At 36.7% G+C, this 19611-nt stretch overlaps 1 protein-coding gene and 1 long non-coding RNA gene across 3 annotated transcripts in view; one reads left to right on the forward strand and one right to left on the reverse strand.

Moving 5' to 3' along the window:
• The window catches only part of pdgfc (platelet derived growth factor c), a 43311-nt gene that overhangs the window by 10987 nt on the left and 12713 nt on the right, over window positions 1–19611 (reverse strand). For both annotated transcript variants that reach the window (XM_028009594.1, XM_028009593.1), the window contains one exon: window positions 2283–2475. In XM_028009594.1, the coding sequence (XP_027865395.1) occupies window positions 2283–2475 (193 nt within the window). The remainder of the gene's footprint in view (window positions 1–2282; window positions 2476–19611) is intronic.
• LOC114139573 (uncharacterized) lies at window positions 257–6745 on the forward strand. Its single transcript, XR_003594475.1, has 3 exons — window positions 257–420; window positions 2302–2441; window positions 4180–6745. It is a non-coding gene; the product is annotated as an uncharacterized LOC114139573 (long non-coding RNA).

Consider the following 19611-nt stretch of genomic DNA (forward strand, 5'->3'; position numbering starts at 1 on the left):
CTCACCATGTTAAACAGTAGTTTTTTCTCAAATTAACTAGAGCACTGACAAACTGCATATACCAAACTTCATAAACTCTTGAGAACCAAAAAATATATTAAATTGAAATTTAAAATGAAAACTATGCTTTATGTACACAGCAGTGTGCAGTAAACTGTACTTAATATTCAAAAAGCTTTCTCCTACACTGTTTTCACCTTGTCAATTATTAATAGACAAAATATCCACCATGGCAATGACGCAGAACATTAGCAGAACAAACACATTTTTTTAGTCCTCTCTTTTCAGACTGAAGACAGAGGGCACAAATGCATTTCTGGAAACAGTCGTGTCTGGGAGCTGACAAGCACGACTCTGCTGCCATGCCAACCAGCAGCGAGAGCAATCCCTCTTCAATATGCCTCTCCTCCAGTGGATTTGGTAAGAATGCTTTTCATCTTGCCACAGACAAACAGAATAGCAGATGAGGATCTCAACTATACAGCCCCTCTCTCACATCTTAACACAGAGATCTTGCTCCAGGCTTGCAACCAGAGCTGAACACGTCTCCCACTGCTTGTTTGCTTTAGCCCTGTCATTGCTGTGGATCACTGCATAGGACACAGCACGCTTGTTTATTTGAATCACAGAGCAGTGACACGAAGGTAAATGCCTGGCATGAATAGCTTTGTGTTAGTTTTTTGTTTTTTTTTCACTGACAGCCGTGTTAGGAATGTCTGAGGGGAAAAAAATGTGAATTAATTTTTAAACACAGATATAAAAGAAGAAACGGCCAGGAGGATATATTTGTGTGTATGTTTGAGTGTGGAGTAGAAATGAAGAGTGTTTAAGGGGAAAAACTGAGCAAATGTAAGAAAAAACGCACTGATATATGTTTGTAAATGTACATCCTTTCCTGTACATTCATTAAGTCTGCCAACGCTGCCAGGAGTCTGCATCTTGAAATCTGTCAAAAACCTGTTGGGTTGAGGGGGAGAAAGGTGAAAAATTCTCCACCTGATAGTGAGGTCCTGATTTCTCTGGACCTGGAAAAGGATGTTATTGTCTCTTACAATGGTCTCCAAAATCTATGACATGTTCAGGCTGGTAAGGAGGGACAGCACAAAAGCTGTTAGTCTGCACTCTGAATCATGGAGCAACTTTCACTCTCAGGGTTTTGACGGCAAGGCTGATGTCTTGTGTAAACAGAGACTCAGAACTACACAGGTGTGTGGATATAGAGCTGTGCGGGTTCCTTCAGTCAGCAGCAAATAAACACATAAAAATGCAAAGTGATGTTGAGCTAAAGGCTGAGTCCACAGTGAAATCTCGCAGCAAATTTAACAAGACTGGATCAAGACCAGAACAGGAATAAAAAACACCTCCTCTTATCGGCTATATTTTGAGGACATGCTTTTTTAAAGCTTCATAGTATTTATTTCACCTTGGTGAATTGCTTTATTACAGGACCTGACAACTTTTAAAGCTCTGAGGGAAGCAGTAGTTCCATTTATCATCCATTAGAGGGCTCTCCAGGTATTTTAACAGAGCTCTCCATCCTCCTGTCTTCTCCTCCTTTCCTTAACTGACCTCCACTTCTCCAACCAGTGATTTACAGACATCCTGGCACTGAGTATTATGCAGACCAAATAAATGGATCATTAGGAATTGGGAAGTCCATTTAAACTGAATGGCAACAGAGGTGAAGCCCACCAATAATTGAAAGTCAATAAAGCGGATGATATACTGTGGTATGTAGTTGTGTAATTGTGTTTATATGTTTTCATTCAGAGGGAAGGGCGTGTCATTCAAACTATTTAGTAAGCAGCTGAAACTATCAACCTCATCATGTGAAATATGATGGTCTGATCAACGTCATCGTGGGTTTCGGGCAAAACAAATCACTCTGCTGTGGGAGTTTTTGATATACAGGACCCGATGTGGCAGGCCAAAGGCAATTTCACAAATGGCCACACACCAACTTTAAATCTTTAAAGATGGACAACAATCCAGATGGGACATGCTTCTCTTTTTTTCACCAACCAACATGCATCTGACATGCCTTTGGGGAAAGCCACTATGTGATGGTCGCTGACCAAAACTGTTAATTTTTTAACAGATGTGTCATGTGGTCTTTTATGTTAAGAATAGCTATATTTATTAATATTTTTTCTTAAAGATTGATGGTAAAGATTAAAGTTTGAATTTTGAACTCAGAAGTAACATCATTGGATGGATTATTTGATGTAAAGTTCAGGGACCCTTTTAAATATCACATCGTGCAGATGTCTTTATTGTCTTACTTGCATATTCCATCTTCAGGATCCTCCAGACCAAAGTTCTCATCAAATGTGAGCTGGATCCTCATGTTGTCGGCCGCCACCAGTCTCCAGACCAGCATGGTATCCCTGGGATACGTGTGTGGGAAGTCTGGGCTGTGGATCATTCCCTCTCCAGACACAGTTAAGACTTTTTCCTGAACGGACTCCTGAACTCCTGAAATGGAAAGCAAATATTTGATTTATGTTGGCTTTTAACAAATTCTGGTTTGACTGACAGATCAGAACAGATAACAGGGAACCTCTGCTACCATCATGTATGGTGCCCTGTAAAGTATTCACATCTCTTAAACCCTTATAAAGACAAACGTCAGTGAATTTTAGTCACTGTAAGTGACAGAGCAAATAAAACGCTACCAAGTGTGAGATCCATACTTGAATAAATATGCAAGCTGTACTTTTCCGATTGTTTACTTAAAAAAGTATCTTATTTTCATTTATTTTATTTCTATTTTATGTCTCACCTGCTATTGATTGTGACTCCCTTGATAATGTATTTTTAAATTTGCATATTTTATTATAACTCAAACATGTTAATATGTTTCTCAACCCTTCCTCAGGAAGCCCAGAATATTAACTAAAATACATGTTTCTCATATTAAACTATGCAAGCACAGACACCATGAAATTATTGGTGGCTTACATGTATCTTTGTCTTTAAACGTACATTATTAGCAAATTCCTTGGCTACTTAGTAAATTAAATGTAGCATAGTCTGCTGGATTTAATAAAGCATACTTTATCTGCTGTGGGCTTTTAATCACTCAGTCTGCCAGGGATTCATAGCAAAGCAGCTGAAAGGATATTTTCATCTGAAAGCCCTGCCAGTAGAAACACAACTGCACTGATAAAATTGAGTTTGTATGTAGTGTCCGTGTGGGTTTCTTTCAAGGAGCCCAAGAAAAGCACAAAGGTGTGTGTGTGTGTGTGTGTGTGTGTGTGTTTTATCTCTTTACTATGGACCTTTTATGTGTCTGGAAAAAAGATATGATGATGAAGAAGATAATGATAATGAAGATTATGATGATATTAATTAAATTCATTGTGAGTGTAATTATGTCCTGTTGTCTGTCTCCTTTGCGTTAGAAGTTAACTTAAGAGAGAGGAAATTTTCTTGTATCTGTTAAGATTAACTTATTTAATCTTATGAATGGCATGGCATGTTGAAGACATATATACAGTATGTACAAACCAGAGAAAATGGAAGTCATGGAGGAAATGTGTTATTAATTAAATGTTCACAAAAACTTTCATTTAAAACAGCTGAAGAATTAAATAAAGCTTGTCTGTTGCTCCTGTGTTATAGGAAACATTACAGGCACAACAAAATAAATGTAATAAATTAAAGATTGTGAGATTCCACTGCTTCCATAAATGATAAATTGATTTGTAGTTTTTTTTTAACACATCTTTAAGTTTAGAGGGTGGTGTAACTGATTATTATGTGAAATGCACATAATCCGTTTTAAAGTCGACTATTATTTGAAGTTTTGGTGATTATAGAAAGACTATTATTTTAATTTTTAGCACCTTTGTCCAAAAACTCTGGTGAAATTAGCATGAAGAACAATAATTGATCAAGTTCTAATAATAATGTTGTTAAATGTAGTTTATAAGAAAAATCTGGTCAGTAAAGCAATGTTAAATTTCCATTTGAATTACTTTATTTAGATTTTCTACTGCTGTAAAAAGTTGTATCTACATCCCTCAAACAGTTGTCAATTTAGCTTAAAAATAAAAGCTATTATTTTCACTGGTTGCTGCTTTTATTAAAGAAGTTGTTTACTTGCTTTATGTATGACAGGTCCCTGTTAAGATGAATGTGTTGTGTGTCTCTAATGAGCGTTCTGTATTCTCCCAGGAGTCTAATACATGAGATGATCAGGAGAACCAGGAGGAGGTTAATGGGCTCAAGCGAGGGATTGTTCTCCTGGACAGTTGACAGCATAATAAATGGATGAGTAACCTTTTCCCCCTGTGCAATAAAGACTTGAGATGCATATTGAGACCAGTCTGTCTTTAATTTAATATGAACTTGATGTTGTTACTTATAAGAGAATTAAAAACACATTCAGGTTCGGTTTTCTAAATATTTTATATACCATTTTGTTGGATAATTCAAAGCACAACAGAAATTTAAACTTATTTAGTATTCCTAACAATTTACACTTTTATTTAAACAACTTGAAACAGTTATGAGAAAAATGAAAACTTAAACTTCATCAGGAAAACAGATGAAGTGTGATTGCTACTATTTGTAGATCTATCAAGAAAATATGACAGTAATATCTGAGTTCATATTAAAAGATCTGTTTGTTTTGTTCACTTGAGCTCTTGTCTGTGTTGTTCTAGTCCTAATCTAAAATTGAAAGATCAGCCATTCACTGATTAAACAGTTCTCCTAAAAACACTAACTCTAGATCCCACTAGCTTCTCTTTGCATCACATCTTCTCCCACATGTCACAGGCGCAGATTTTACCAAATGAGAAATGCTCAATGAAATGTCATCAATCTAAATGGACAAATACTGAACATACTGCGAATTAAATATATGTTTGCCTTACATATTGTTGTAGTCATAAGAGAAAAAGATTATGCTGAAACATATCTGTTATCACCCTGTTTCTCATCTTGCTCCTTATGTTAACAAATTTAAAAAGGCATCTAAGAGGGTCTTGAATGGGTCAATGAAATGAAATACATTTTGTGGAACATCAAGTCCAGTCATGTTTTTGACATGTTGGTCCTATGATCCACCTTGATTCTGGGATGAATGGTGTATGGCCTAAAGCAGGCTTCTTACTTTTTTAATACATATTAATCTGGAGGTGAATGTTCAATGCCTTAACAAGAGTCTAATAATGTCTCCAATTGGTTAAAAATATTAGTGTAAATAGAACGTGGGCCAGTTTGAGCTGCTCTGGATATTCAGCATGCCGAGGTGAGCAACTCCTACACAGGTGGTCTTTATGCAATATGATGAGATTAGTTGGCATTTGCATTGATTTTATAGGAGTAGTGTAGGACTTATGGCATCAAAACTTTTCAACTGGTTGAGATTTTTCATAGTCAGGGATAACCTGATCACCAGAAACTGAAAGTCCAATCCAATTAATAGAATACACTTTCTACAAATGCTCCCAAATGATCAAATAGTCATTAGTTTAATTAACCACAAATTATGGTACAGTGGGTTAACTGGGGCTTCACCAAGCATTAACATGCCAACATGAGTATTGGTGTGATGTGACAAAATGTCTGTGATGTGGTCAGATGTCTAAAGCATTCTGTACAACCTGCAGACGATCCAGTAATGCTTTAGCAGGAGAAAAATAAATCACAGTAATCTAATCTTGAAGAAACCAGTGCATAGATAAGAATTTCAATCTTGTGTTGTCAGATATTAAGGAGCTTAGCAATTTTTCACAACTGATAAAAATTCATGACTAGAGACTGAAAATAACCAGATAAAGTTAAACCAGTCTAATTTTCATCCAGGCTTCTAATGGAAGATTTTGCAAAAGAGGCTGAAGGACCAAGAGTCACATGATGTTTTTCTGGAGCATAAAGAAGAATTTCAGATTTGTCTTCTTTTAGTTGGGAAAAAAGATAACCATCCAACATTTTACACAGTCTAAACACTTGTGTGTTTTTTAAAGCCTACAGTTTTGATGCCTACAGGAGTTGTACAGTTGAATATCATCTGCATAGCAGGATATGAGAAGATTACTGGTGAAACACTAGAGTCACTCAGGCGGTTTCTGAGAATCAGTAAACAGACTTTGTAGGAAATGCAAAACAGATAATTCTGATGGTTTTGAAACTGTAACTGTTTAACAACTTGGCTTGGTATACCTGAGAAATAAAAAAATATATAAATTAAAAGATAAACTAATGCTTTGTCGAGTCAATAACATTCAAAGCTCTTAAACTGGAGTGTTACAGCGATCTGTGGACAATATCTTGATTTATGAAGAAATCCCCAAAAACCTGTATTAACCTGTTACAGTCGGTAAAGAAGAAATCAACATTCAGCAAAGGGATTATAGAGATAGATATGGGTAATTAAAAGTAAATATGAAGTATATTTTATATTATTTCAAGCTTTATTTTAAGAGTACAACAAACAGTCTTATAACTAAATTTCATACAGTGACTTTGACTGAAATGATGAAGCTCTTTTTGATCCTCACTTGGAATTTCTTCTGACATTTTTGAGAAAAAAAGTGAGATAGCTGAGGCATGAAATAAATGATTCCTGAAAAATGAACCAATTCTTCTTTATTGAAAGTATATCTTTGATGTTTTCATTTGTTTGGTGATGATCCAGGAGGGAACAAGCTGAATGTGCCAGATGCAGAGAAAAACAAAGCCCATGCATGACTTCTCAATGAACAGGCTCTTTCATAACTGTGAGGAGTTTGGCCTGTAGTACAAAAGGTCTCACCAAATACACGCTACCATTTTGTGCAGAAGAACAAGCTTACCTCTAGGCTAAAAAATAGATATCCAATAGCTTTTTTTTTTTTTATCCCACTTTGTATATCAAAGATGCTGCAATGTTTTATGCTGTTAATGTATTTATTGATGCAGTGATGGTAAAAGGATTCTGTTAAAATGTGATTTTTAAAAAACATATTTTTTGACTATGGTGCATAAACTTTCAACATAAAAAATTTGATTGACAGTTTTTACACGCTTTGCTGGATGAGGAGGAAAGAAGCCGATAGCTTTCATGTGATTAAAGCTTGGCCCTCCATCACAGCGACATGTTTTTAATTACATCTTTATTATGGTTGGCCCTAGCAAACAATCTCCCTATGAATAATGTGAAAAGTATATGATTCTTTAATGTGTGACTCCAGAGACAGATGGTATGAATAAAAAGGAGGTGGGAATTCCTTGTATCATTCTGAAAACATGCAGGACATTATTCCTTATTTGGCAAAATGATAAATGCTGACCAGAAAGTCTGTTTTATAAGATTCTAAAAGAGTCATGAAGTGAAACACTTAGGACACTGTTGAAGAGGAAAAAGAATGCATTATGTCTCAATGAATAGACATTCCAGGCTACTTTATGGATGAAGCAATGCCTAATCCAAAAGTTCTGTTAGTGTGCAGCATAATCCCCACAAGCTTAACACAAATAGCTACACTAGCTTCATCTTTGCCGTAGATCATTCAGCACAAATCTCAAGAATATCTTCCAACAGATTTCTCATGGTGGATCTTTTGTTCACCTTCATCAAAGCAGAAAGTTCTTAAAAGTGACCTTCATCTGAGCACAGCGGCGGAAAACAAACACTGATTAAAGCTGGAGGTTGAAATAAACTTCTGATTTCTTGTAAGTATTAATCATGTCTTTCTTTTCAAGCTGTTCTTCTCACTGATCGCCTTCGTTTGATTTATTCTGTACACGATAAAATGTCTCAGACACGCTACCAGTCAGGAAGGATTCTGGGTGTAACATTGCCTTGAATATGACCTCACTCTTAGGGTTAACCAGTGTCATCTAATGATCACAGAAGCAGTCCCCTCGAGTGAATTACCTCAAACATGACTTTTCCTTGACCTACTTTCTCCCCCTGTCAGGAAAGTCGAGCCGACTATTGAGGGAGGAAGTGACTCTGAATAAATACGAGCCTATACAGTGCAGCCATTGTGCTTTGTTCACACGTTAGTGGCTGAACCAACCATGCTGTTAAACATTAACCTTTCCCCTGCCAAAACTAAACAGGGATGTGTATGCAGAGAGCCACAGATTGGTGACTATACCGTTGCCCAACAATCACGCATGCTCACCCCGACTCACAGGTCTGACCCAAACACAGTGATTTGTTTTCCTGCGTACCTGAACTTTAATAAATGGTCAAATAGCTTTAAGCAAAGATTAACTGATTCTGACCTCTTTGTCCAGACAGCTCCTAAACAACTCAAGGGAGAAATAACAACCTTTCCGAATGGCACTCATTAGACTCAGGAAATTCACAATGTGTTTCATGCACTGTGGCTGACAACATTGATTCACAGGTTTATGGTTTATCCAGCACTGAAGAACGTAATACAGAAAACAATAGAATCTATTTCTGAATGGTAGAAATATGAGGATCCACTAATTAGCATTGTTATTATTAGCAAGTTTATAAAATTGATTTTGCGCATTACGAGGTTAATATTTGCCCATCTAATACACCAGGTTTTCCCACCAGCCTCGCCGATCAAACATAAGAGCTTCTGACAGCTATTTCCTGTTCTGTAATTGACAACCAGGTCAGTGTGACACCAAATCCAAATTGCTTTTAATTTCAGGCTCGTACTCCCTCATCAAACTGAATGGGAAACTCAGAGCGGTTTATAGCTGAAAGAGCTCTGCTCAGGTGGTGAAACTGTACCTAACAAAGAATTTCCTTCTTTTAAGAGTGTGTATTTGGGCCTTCATTCAAGTGCCCCGCCATCTGCAGCTTATTAAGACCATGCAGTGGATACTGCAGGTGCAGTAAATTCCCAACCATGCTTAGGATATTTATTGCTTTTAGGTTTACAGTAGGTCAGGCAAGGAAGGGAGCTGAAACACACCAGAGGAATTCTATACCATTAAAAAATAATTTGGCTGCATGGGAGCCTTTCAGTTGCTCTTTGATCTGCTGAGCATATGGTGCTGCATGTTTGACCAAAGAAGGAGTGGTTGGGAATACAAATGCTGGGTGATGTTGCCAATAATGGAAAACAAAAACAAAAGAATGTAATGAATTGTTGTTTGAAGAAGAGAGAATAAAGCAAAATATCCTCAAGATGCTTCACGTCTGGGCAGAAATTAGATGTCATCAGAACATTATCCGATGATATTGTTCTCCATATTTCACAGCAGCCTAAAACGCTGCACAGATTCTGCTCTGATCGTGATACAAAAGTAAAAATACGTATGTTCATTTTCTATATTAAAGAATTGTCTGATTTAATATAGAGCTCCTTCACTATTATAGAGGTTCAGTAAAGGTTCACCATCCCTTCCTATTGATTTGGTTTAAAGGTATGTTAGTTTTCAATATTAGAAAAAGAAAATAGTGAGAATAAATCTTATCAGTCAGTCACAGGTTTACCACGGCTCCCAAGATTCACAAATAAAATGACCCCACAGAGGTGTAACATCTCAGGGAGCAGCAGACCCTGCATGCATTTAGCCATGAGACATTCCAGTTAGTAACAAAAACTGGAAAACTAAAAGTTCTGTCATTTATTTTTGAGGTCCAAGTTCTCCTTGTCATGCGTGACTCTGCCCATTATTGTTACCGTCCCTTATGAAGATAGACTCTGAGATAAACCTGTAATAGTTGGAGCTAATTTAATGTTCAGATACATTCCATGAACATATTGTGAAACTCTGACCTCATTTTGACAAAAATGTCAATGGTAGTGACATTTTTTAAAAGATCTAATGTCATGGTTAGTTTTATATTCCTAAGCAATACCCACTTTAACATTCAACACCACCCTGAAGACATGGCCTTTAGGGTATTACTGTGATTACAAAGAGATAAGCAGGTAAAATAAGTATTAAACACATCAACCTCTTGGGTTAAATGTTTCTAATGTGAACATTGACATGAAATGTATACCAGATGTCTATAGCAAGCCAAATAATTAACACACACACACAAATTAAGCAAAGTAGTCCACAGATGACATGGGTAAAATAAATTGGATTAGAACAGAGTAAATATTAAAAAAATGAAGAAAATTATGTGCAAGGTTGTGTAAAACGCCAAGACGCCAGCAGAAATCTGGTACAACCAAGAACTGTACCAAACAAGTCCTTGTTTGAATCCTGTATTTATGACGGTTTTAATAGATGAATTAATCAGAGGAGATATACCACAGCTGTGGTATTGAGAAAGAAAATAAATATTTAGATTTTTTAAGGGAGATTTTACATTAAAAAAAGAAAGAATTTTTATTTTTCTTAACAAAAATCTGTAAAAAAAAAAAAAAAAAAGCTGAGCTTATGAAAGTGAGAACAGTTTGACAAAGAGAGGAAAAATACACTGAAATTTGAAGTTTTCTTTGGTACTATTATCCAAGAAAAATATTTCTGAATAATTTCCCTTAATGTTTAAAAATTTAAATCTAAAACTCTCCCAATCATTTTCTATATGCAACTAATACCTCTGATAGAATCATTTTAAAAGTCAACTCTGCCTAAGTGATTACATGAAGCTTTTTTGTTTGTTTCTTGCAGTAACATAAAAATAAAACACTTTATTAATCCAAGTTCATCACCTACTCAGAGTGATGAAGGGACTGACGTCATTCAGTCCATCACAGGGTAACTCAGATACACTCACGTCTAAATGCCATTTTAGACCTAAAAGTATTAATCCTTCATTTCCCTGATGCACAACTTTCAGAAAAACCTTGATAGTAATCCTAAACCCACTGGGGGCATGAGACGTTGTTGGGGGAGGGACTGACAGAGTCATCTGTTCCAAGGTCTCCATGGTCTAACCAAAGCGTCAACTTCCACCATGAGAAGAAGAGAAACATCTGTCAACACCTGCTGCAGAGGTCACATCAGACATCTGTCCATCATATTATATGACCCAACCTGATACACCTCATGTTCGTAAATCTGTCTGCAGAACAAAAATCTGAGTAATGTTCTTCAGAACAATCTATAATGCATGTTTGTATGCTTAGTATATTGCTAAACAGTGTTAAGACAACCATTTTCTGCAACAGGAAGCACATTCACTTTATAAATCTTAGAAAAAAATGTAACATAACTCAAAGATCACAGTGTCTAGATATGAAAATGCTACAGTTTCCAGTGAACTGAAAATAGCCCATGTTTACAGTCAGGTGGAAAGAAAAAGAAGCCCTCAAGCCATGATGGATACAACTGCAGTAACAACTATGAAACATTTCCGAAATGAAATGTACAAAGTGTTATTGCAGAGGCAATTACAAATTGCGATAATGTTTTCCAAAGTCACAGCTGCAGGCTGCTAATGATAGGAAAGGCACAGAAATGTATGTGCACATATGATGTGTGAAAAGCTCAGACACCAAAGCTATGCTGAAGTTTCATTTTTTTAACACCCCAGGCTTCGGGTCCATCCTGCACAGAGACAGAAACACACATAAGACCTCTCCTCATATTACAATGCCTCCTCACCCCTCAGTGATTCTGTTTAGTCTCTAATTAGTGTCCTCAGTTGTGTTTGGCATCCAGGAAATGTAAGATTAAGTGTCACTCTCAACTGCAGCCGTCTATTTGTGTTGACCCTCTAAAAGTCTAAGTGTTTAACTCAGCTTCTAGACACAATATCAGGCAAAAAAATCTGTTTATTTAATTTATAAAGGTAAAAAAGACAAAATCGATTTTGGATTAGTTTTTCATAGGGACCACATGCTATTTGCAATAACTGCAGAGACTTTCCTCGCAAATGACCTACTATATATTGCTGAACTCCGAGGTCCTGTGATGAAACTAATCCAATAAGAATAAGCATCTATGTGAGTTGGACAGAAATGGGAGGGATCCGAAATTTAACTGGGCCATTTTTGTTTTTATTTGCTTTTGGTCTAAGAATGGGAGAGGATTGTAAACTTTTAGGTCCCAGGCCAGGAAACCCCCATTTGACTTGTAACATACAACATCAAAAAGAAAAAAGCTGAAGAGAAGGATGCAAATGGTGGCTCACATCATGCATTGCTCTGTTCGGTAAGAATCATTTTCTTCTGTTTGTAGCCTCCTGCTATACAGCTGGCTTGTGCACTGAGCTCTGGCCTGCAGCCAGAAAAAGTAGACTTAACATAAACTCATCATTCCTTGAGTCAACGCGAAACAGCATATCCACATCATATCTGGAAGATGACCATACATTTCAGCAGAATCTGAGGCTTCGGTTATTCCGCCACATTGGGGAGTAATTTATTTATTACACGGCGCCCCTAGATGATGCCCATCCCCTGCAAATAGAGCTAAAGTTGGCATCATTAGTTTTTGCTTTTCCGGGAGAACAAAGCAAAACACCAGAAGAGATCCAAATTAAAATTCAAAAATGTTGACGCAAATGCCAGCAGCAAATAGAAGAAGGAAAGTAAAGGCTGGAAAACATTTCATCCAGTCAGTTCCAGCCTCCCCTTCTGGCTGGAGACCATGTGTTGACAGATGAACCACGTCTATTTCAAACTCCTCCTCACAGCTGTGGACGGCAGCTCCAGGCCGCTTTGTAGTCACATCTGTATGCTGGACAGCTGGATATTTGGAGAAAATTACAGTTTGATCTGTGGCAAGCCAGACTGGAGAACATATTCAAACACTGCAATTAGGACTGATCAAAGATCCATTTTTTGCTCTAAACATCTACAAGGATTGGTAGCTGATCACGAAGCAGCAGCTGAATCGCTCCAAGACAGAATCAGTGAAATTAGCCAGAAAAGGCTCAGAAGAGTTTGTCACTGTTTGCGAGGAATTATCTCTAAAATTACTGCAGACCCCATGTATTTAAAATCACACTATAATTTGTACAATTACTAAGATTAGTCTGAATTTGTCCTTACAAATTTTACCTTTTAATTTGCTTAAAGTTATATAAAATCATTAAACACTCAAATAGAATAGCAGCCCCTGAGCAGAACAAAAAATTATAAAAATATATAATAGTTCAAGTGATAAATTTGTTGATCGTGACCTTTTTATATGACTGGTACATTTGAAACTCAAATCCTGATAGCAACAGTTGGCCTCTCATTCCTGATGATGTCAGTTCGGTTTTGCACCATCAATATTTAACAATCACAGCAGATTTTCATATGCTCAGCTAATAAGCCTGGATGACAGCTTGTGTACCTTAGTTTGTTGACTAAATCTGAGCCATTTTCTTCTTCTCAAGGACAGAATGGAAATGTCTTAACCTTGTTTCCATTTCACTAAAAGATGAGTTGTCAAATTAAAAGACGAAGAAGAAAAGCTAAAAAAAAAATTCAAACTAATACAATTGTGAAAGAAAATTTCCACCTAGTACTTTAGTTATGCTTATACTTAAGTAACTCAGATTGGTTTTGAGGACAAAAAATCCTGATCAGGATATTCCAAGTTTAGGGAGAAAAGAGAATCTCCTACAAACCTCATTAGACTTGGACAAAAGCTAAAAATGTGAATTTAAACCAAATAATATTTAAAGTGTTAAACAATGAAGCAGGGGACAAATATTCTTTTGGACTTTTATGCACATTTTTATAGAGCAGACCAACATAAAGACCGAATCATCTGATCGTTTTTTGTAACGTAATGCAAATGCAAACCTGTTGTTCCCTTGAGCAGTCAAACCAAAACCCTGCAAAAATGCAAACTGATGAAGCCCCTCGAGCCCCCCGGTCAAAACCTTGCTGTGCTAACAATTTAAGTACTAGTCCAGAGCTTTGAGAACAGATACTTGCCAAGGGGCTGGCTGTGCTAAACTAAGCAAGTATAGGCTAGAAGTTCACATGAGTGCCAATTTGAGGATTAGAGAAAGGGGAAAATTGACATTTTTCGGGGGAAGGGGTGCTGTCTGCAAATAAAGCAGTGTCTTAAAGCTGGCAGGTTCATTCCCAGCACTGTCAGAATCACAGACTAAAGACTGACTGATTCAGGCATCATTTTTATTATGGAAATCACTATGAAAATGTGAAAATACTCTAAAAGTAATAAAGGTTATTAATCACAGGCTTGCTCTCAAAACTGCTTTAATCTTGGCACATGTAGTGGTATAGTGATCACTTCTGATCACTATGAAGGCTTATAAATTGCACCATATAAGTTTTAATCATAGTTTTGTGTTTTTATCTCTTGTCAAACATTTGACATCATAACTTCATTTGAGCTCAAGTTAAAGCTTCAACAGTGTAAATTGCTTAAAATAACAGAGAAAATATTGATATGTCAAATTATTGCATGATGATGACTTGCATGCAACATGCAACTAACATGCAATGTTCACAAACAATTTAATTATTTATAGTTATTGAATAACGTAAGGATCCTGTACACATTTATAGATTTAAAAAAAACCTCATTTCCAGACATCTAATTACATAAAAATGTATTTAAAATAATAAAATAAAAAGACTTGTAGGAAACAGTGTAACTCTGGATAGAAGGACTTTGCTGTGGGAAAAGTTCTAACAAGGTCAAATATAAACTTTTATAGATTAATGTCTTCTTCAGGCAATTTCTGTTGAAACTTTTAACTTGAATTATGAATGAATTTGGTTGGCATATAAATGTGTTAGAGGAGGAAATATAATACAATATTCTCCTTATGATTTCATAAGGGAAAACAGTTGAGTACCTGAGTTATGTCGTTCTGATACACTCATTAAACACAGAATCAAGACGTGAATTGAATTTTTAAATTAATTCTCATTTGAAGCCACGGCTCTCTGTGAACACGACTGCTGTCACTGAAAAGATCATTTAAACATATTCCTTTAAAAGTTGGTAAGTTTATGTTTATTGCATATAGTTATTTATTTATTAGGGAGAGATTTGATGAATCTCCTTTCATAGGGAACTGTTTGTAATTGTTGTTCACTCCAGTAATTTTACATCCTCCTACATACAAAGTCTCAATGACTAACATCTGGTGAGACGTTATTAAACTCAGCGGGTCCCTTGTTAAGGTGCATAGTATAAACATTAACACCCCTTGAACTTCAAACTTCATCATATTAAATTCACAGACCTGAATGAATTTTAGGGACTTTATGTGATAAAGCAACAGAGAGGAGCAGGTCATCATGAAGTGGAAGGAAAAATGATTTATGGTTTTATATTCTCCTTTGGTAAACAGCTGAAGATCAGTCAGATTTGACAGAAAACATCTGTGAACATGGATTTTCCAGTCTTGCTGCTGGTTCTGTCTTGGATTTTGATCTGTACTTTGACTACGCCATTCTAAGACATTGATATATGCTTTCATCTAAACCAGAGGTCTGCCACTGTCCTGTAGCTTTTGGTTGCATTCCAGCTCCAACACACCAGAATCAAAAGGTTGATTTACCCAATTGGCATGTCAGCCATTCGTTTGATTCAGGTGTGTTAGTGCATAGTTGCATCCAAAAGGTGCAGAATAGTGGCACTTGAAGACTTGAGTTGCAGATTGTTGATCTAAAAAGTACTATTGTAGCTCCAGCAGTATGCTTGAGGTTCTGATTCTCCTGGAAGATGAACCTTTGCCTCCATTTCAAGTGTTTCAAACTCTAATCGGTCAATTCTAAACTAGAGACCTGCCACTGTTTTTAGCTCCACACATCTTTTCATAAACTCGCTACTGAAGGAGTCATTAGCATGATGCTACCACCACCCTGTTACACAGTGGGAAGGTTGTTGTGTAACATTGATTAGCATGCAAGCCACAAACTTCAGCACCTTCTTTTACCTGATTTCTGTGCATCTCACATGACTTGTGGAAAACTTCAAAAGAAATGAAGATGTTATAAAAAAATCTTTTTTATAACATCTTTTCTTTTTCTAATAACTCTTCTTTAACGGTCAGATTTGTGGAGTGCAAGACTCCCCGTTGTCCGACCTGCAGACTCCACCACTTTAGCTGTGGATCTCTGCAGCTTCTGCAGAGTCAACATGCATCTTTTAGCTTTTTTACCTCTTAAAATTTCTCCTTGCCCATCAGTCAAAGTGGACGGTCATGTCCTGATGAATTTGGCCTTGAGTCAAAATCTCACAGAGTTCTGGTGATTAACAGAACTCTGTGAGACGTTCAAAACTCAGGATATTGTTTTAGAACTCAGCCCTGCTTTTAACGTCTCTGTCTGCCGTGTTCCTTTGTCTTCATGATGCTGTATAATGTCATTTGTGTTTATGTAAAATTAAGGGAATCAATTGTAAATGCAGGCCACACCTTTCAGATTTGTAGCTGTAAAAAACAAAAGCAAAATGTAAAAAATCTCCTGTGGCTTGAATACTTTTGCATTGCTCTGTGATTATTTTTGGAAGTAGTTTAGAACTGGACGAAGAAATGGAGTCAAAACACTTTACCTGTTTAATATCCACACAGGTCGTTGGCTTCCTGCTGTCTGACAAAATGACTGCTCTCTGGCTCGCTCTGCTCATTAAAGATACTCTCAATCATCATTATCCACTTATTCTTCAACAACACCTTTTGGTTCACTAGCAACTTATAGCAGAAGCATATGTGAGAGCTGTTAGCACACTGCAGAACTTTCTATTTCACTTCTGGACCCAATGAGTGGTAGCAAAGCTTAAATCAGGGAACAGTAGCTGCTTCATTACCTCCTGAGATAAAAGTTCACAAAACAGATGCCATTCTCCACAGTGTGTGCACCCAGAAAATACTTCCTCCAAAACAATGACATTTCATTTTCTCTAGTGTCTAATTAATAGACATGATTGAATCAAACAATGAGAGTTTGAATGTGCTGATGACAACATTTAAAATAATATCAAAAATAAAATCATTGTTACTGCTGATTGGCTGAACAAGACATGGTCAGAGAAGCAGCAAAGAGGCTCATGCTAGCTCAAGATGAGCAGCAGACAAGATTACGTTTAGTTTATTAATCCACAAATCTGGCCTTAATGAAAGAGTGGTAAGAAGAAGCCATTGCTGAAATAAATGAACTGCATCCAGGCGGCAAAGGAAACAAGTGGAAGAAGGTGTTGTGGCCAGAAAAGAGCAAAATGTTTGGCCTAAAAGAGCCTATCACTAAGCAATCCAAACCTGAGAAACATGGTGGTGGCAGCATCATGCTGCATCAGAGTTTTTAATGGCTGCAAAACAGTAGAGAATCGGGGAGAGTTTAAAATTCCAGCAGGACAATTACACTAAGCATACTGCCAGAGTTCCAATGGGACAGCTTAGGTCAAACAAATTCATGTTACAATGACCTAGTCAAAGCCTAGACCTACATCCAACAAAGTGCATATCAAAAGACTCTAAGATTGCTTTATATTGATGCTCTCCATCTGACTGAGCCTGAGGTATTTTGCGAAGACAATTGGGCAAAACTTTTAGCTGGTAGAGAAGCAACTCTAAAAGAGATGCAGGCCTAACAGTAGCACAGACAGTTTTCCAAACTATTGATGCAAGGAGAATAAATACTTATACATTGCATACTTTTTCTGTTTCTTTATGTAAAGAATGTCAAAACAATGTATCATTTTACTTTCTGTTTGTACATCACAATGTATACAATTGAAATAAAAAAGTTTGTGGTTGTAATTTGACAAAATCTGAAAAAGTTTGAGGGGTCTGAATACTTTTGCGAGACCTTCATCAGCAGTAACACCAGGGAGCCTCTCTCACCACTATTTACACTTTATTCATAATTTTTGAGTTTGCAAACATGTGTGACATCCTTGGACGTCACCACCATACCTCTGCAACAGCAGATACATTTATACCAAACAGACAAGCCAGAGCAGTGACCTGCCTCAAACTGCAGCTAAGGCCTGCCGACAGACAGCGTGTTGAACAAACTTTGCTGTCAAGGCAGAAAATGAAAGATAGAATTTGACAAATGAAGTTGGGCATGAAAGGTCTGCCTCGTCAGTGGTGTCTCATTAACTGCATGGGTCATTTTTATCTGTTGTCTAGGAAACTCTTAATTAGACGTAGATGAAGAAACATGAAGTCAAGAAACGGGAGAGGGGGAGTGAGGAAAGAGAGTCTTTCCAAGAAACTTCCCTCAACCCAAATAGTTTCTCTCTCTATTGTTAACGTCGGTTTATCTACTTCAGTTCAATTCAGTTTATTTACATAGCACCAATCACATAACAAGGCACCTTACAAAAAAGGCATTTCAGTCCAATCACACATACATTCAAACTGATCCTAGTTATCGAACAGTGCAGTCAAGTTTAGCTTATTATTAAAATGACCCTGTGGATTGTAGTGAGTCATTTTATTTTATTTCAACTCAAACACCTTAAATGTGTTTTATTTTTGGTTTACGAACAAATGTATAAATTTTACATACCATAAATTAAAAAACACCTTATGTGACTGAAGTCTGCAGAATGGCAACTTCAAAATACTCATGTTTGAAAAGACGTAAATGTCCAAACTAAATCCTCAGAATTTGCTCCATGAAGAATAAACATGGAGCAATATGACTTAAAAGGAGGAGCAAAGCTGGAAATATGCCTGTAACTCCATTTCTTGCTGAACAATGAATATCATTTCCCCTTTTTATACTAGTGAAAAACCACAAAATTACAATAAAGAAATCTGAATTAGCTTACTTTGGGAAACAGTATTAAAAAGTTGTGTTTCATCACATAAGGAATGAAAAAATATACACTTTTGAATTCAAACTAACTGGAAGATGGGGAAGGAATGTAACGATCGTAATGTCTCACAAGAAAGTTCAAAGTTTGTTGATTAAAAATTACCCAGACTGAAACACAAACTCAGACTGAACCTTCTTTAAAAGCAATAATGATAAAAAAAATCTGACTGTGCTGCCTCTTTCACAGTTGATACAATCTCTGACCTAATGGCTGCTGGAAAATAGCTGCCAGGATCTCTGCAACCTTGCATAGACAGGCTGACTGAATAACAGCAATAAAAGGCATGCTTTGGGTATTTTGATTATTCCTTTGTGTTTACTACTTCAGCACTAAGCCTGGGTTGCCAGGATAAAAAGGCTCAACCACCTGATGAAGAAGGCCCGCTCTGTTCTGGGAACGACTGTGGATCAAATGGAGATGATGGTGCAAAGAAGGATTCTTCATAACATGAAAAACAGGACATACAACCCTGACTATCCTTTTCATGAGGCCCTTATATCACAGCAGTGTCTTCAGTCAGAGGCCTTTTCAGAAGCGCTGTAATACAGACCCCTACAGGAAATCCTTCCTGCCACCGCCATCTGCTTCTAAAACCATTTGAAGAACTTTAATCTTAACCCTAACATAGTTAAAACATTTAATTTTTCTTTAGGTTCAAAAACGTAATTCTGAACTACATTGAATTGAAACAGAAATTTCACCCTTTCAGTAGTGGAAACATATTGCTTCAATTTTCTATTTTCCCAAAACTCATATTAGTCAGGTATGAGTAACGTGTCTACAACCAAGGTTATTAGTCAGTGAGTATTTTTATTGCCCTAAAAGCCCCAAAATGTTTTTCAAACCCATCATTGTCCTAACAAATTGATTTCTGAACATTGTGATGATTGATGAAACATAAAGTTGTTATGGTAATTCTGAGCAAATGAATCCTCCAATTAAACAGCAACTTTTATTTTCTAATATTTAATTTAG

This window comes from Xiphophorus couchianus, chromosome 23 (assembly GCF_001444195.1).
Source record: "Xiphophorus couchianus chromosome 23, X_couchianus-1.0, whole genome shotgun sequence".
Lineage (NCBI taxonomy): Eukaryota > Metazoa > Chordata > Actinopteri > Cyprinodontiformes > Poeciliidae > Xiphophorus > Xiphophorus couchianus.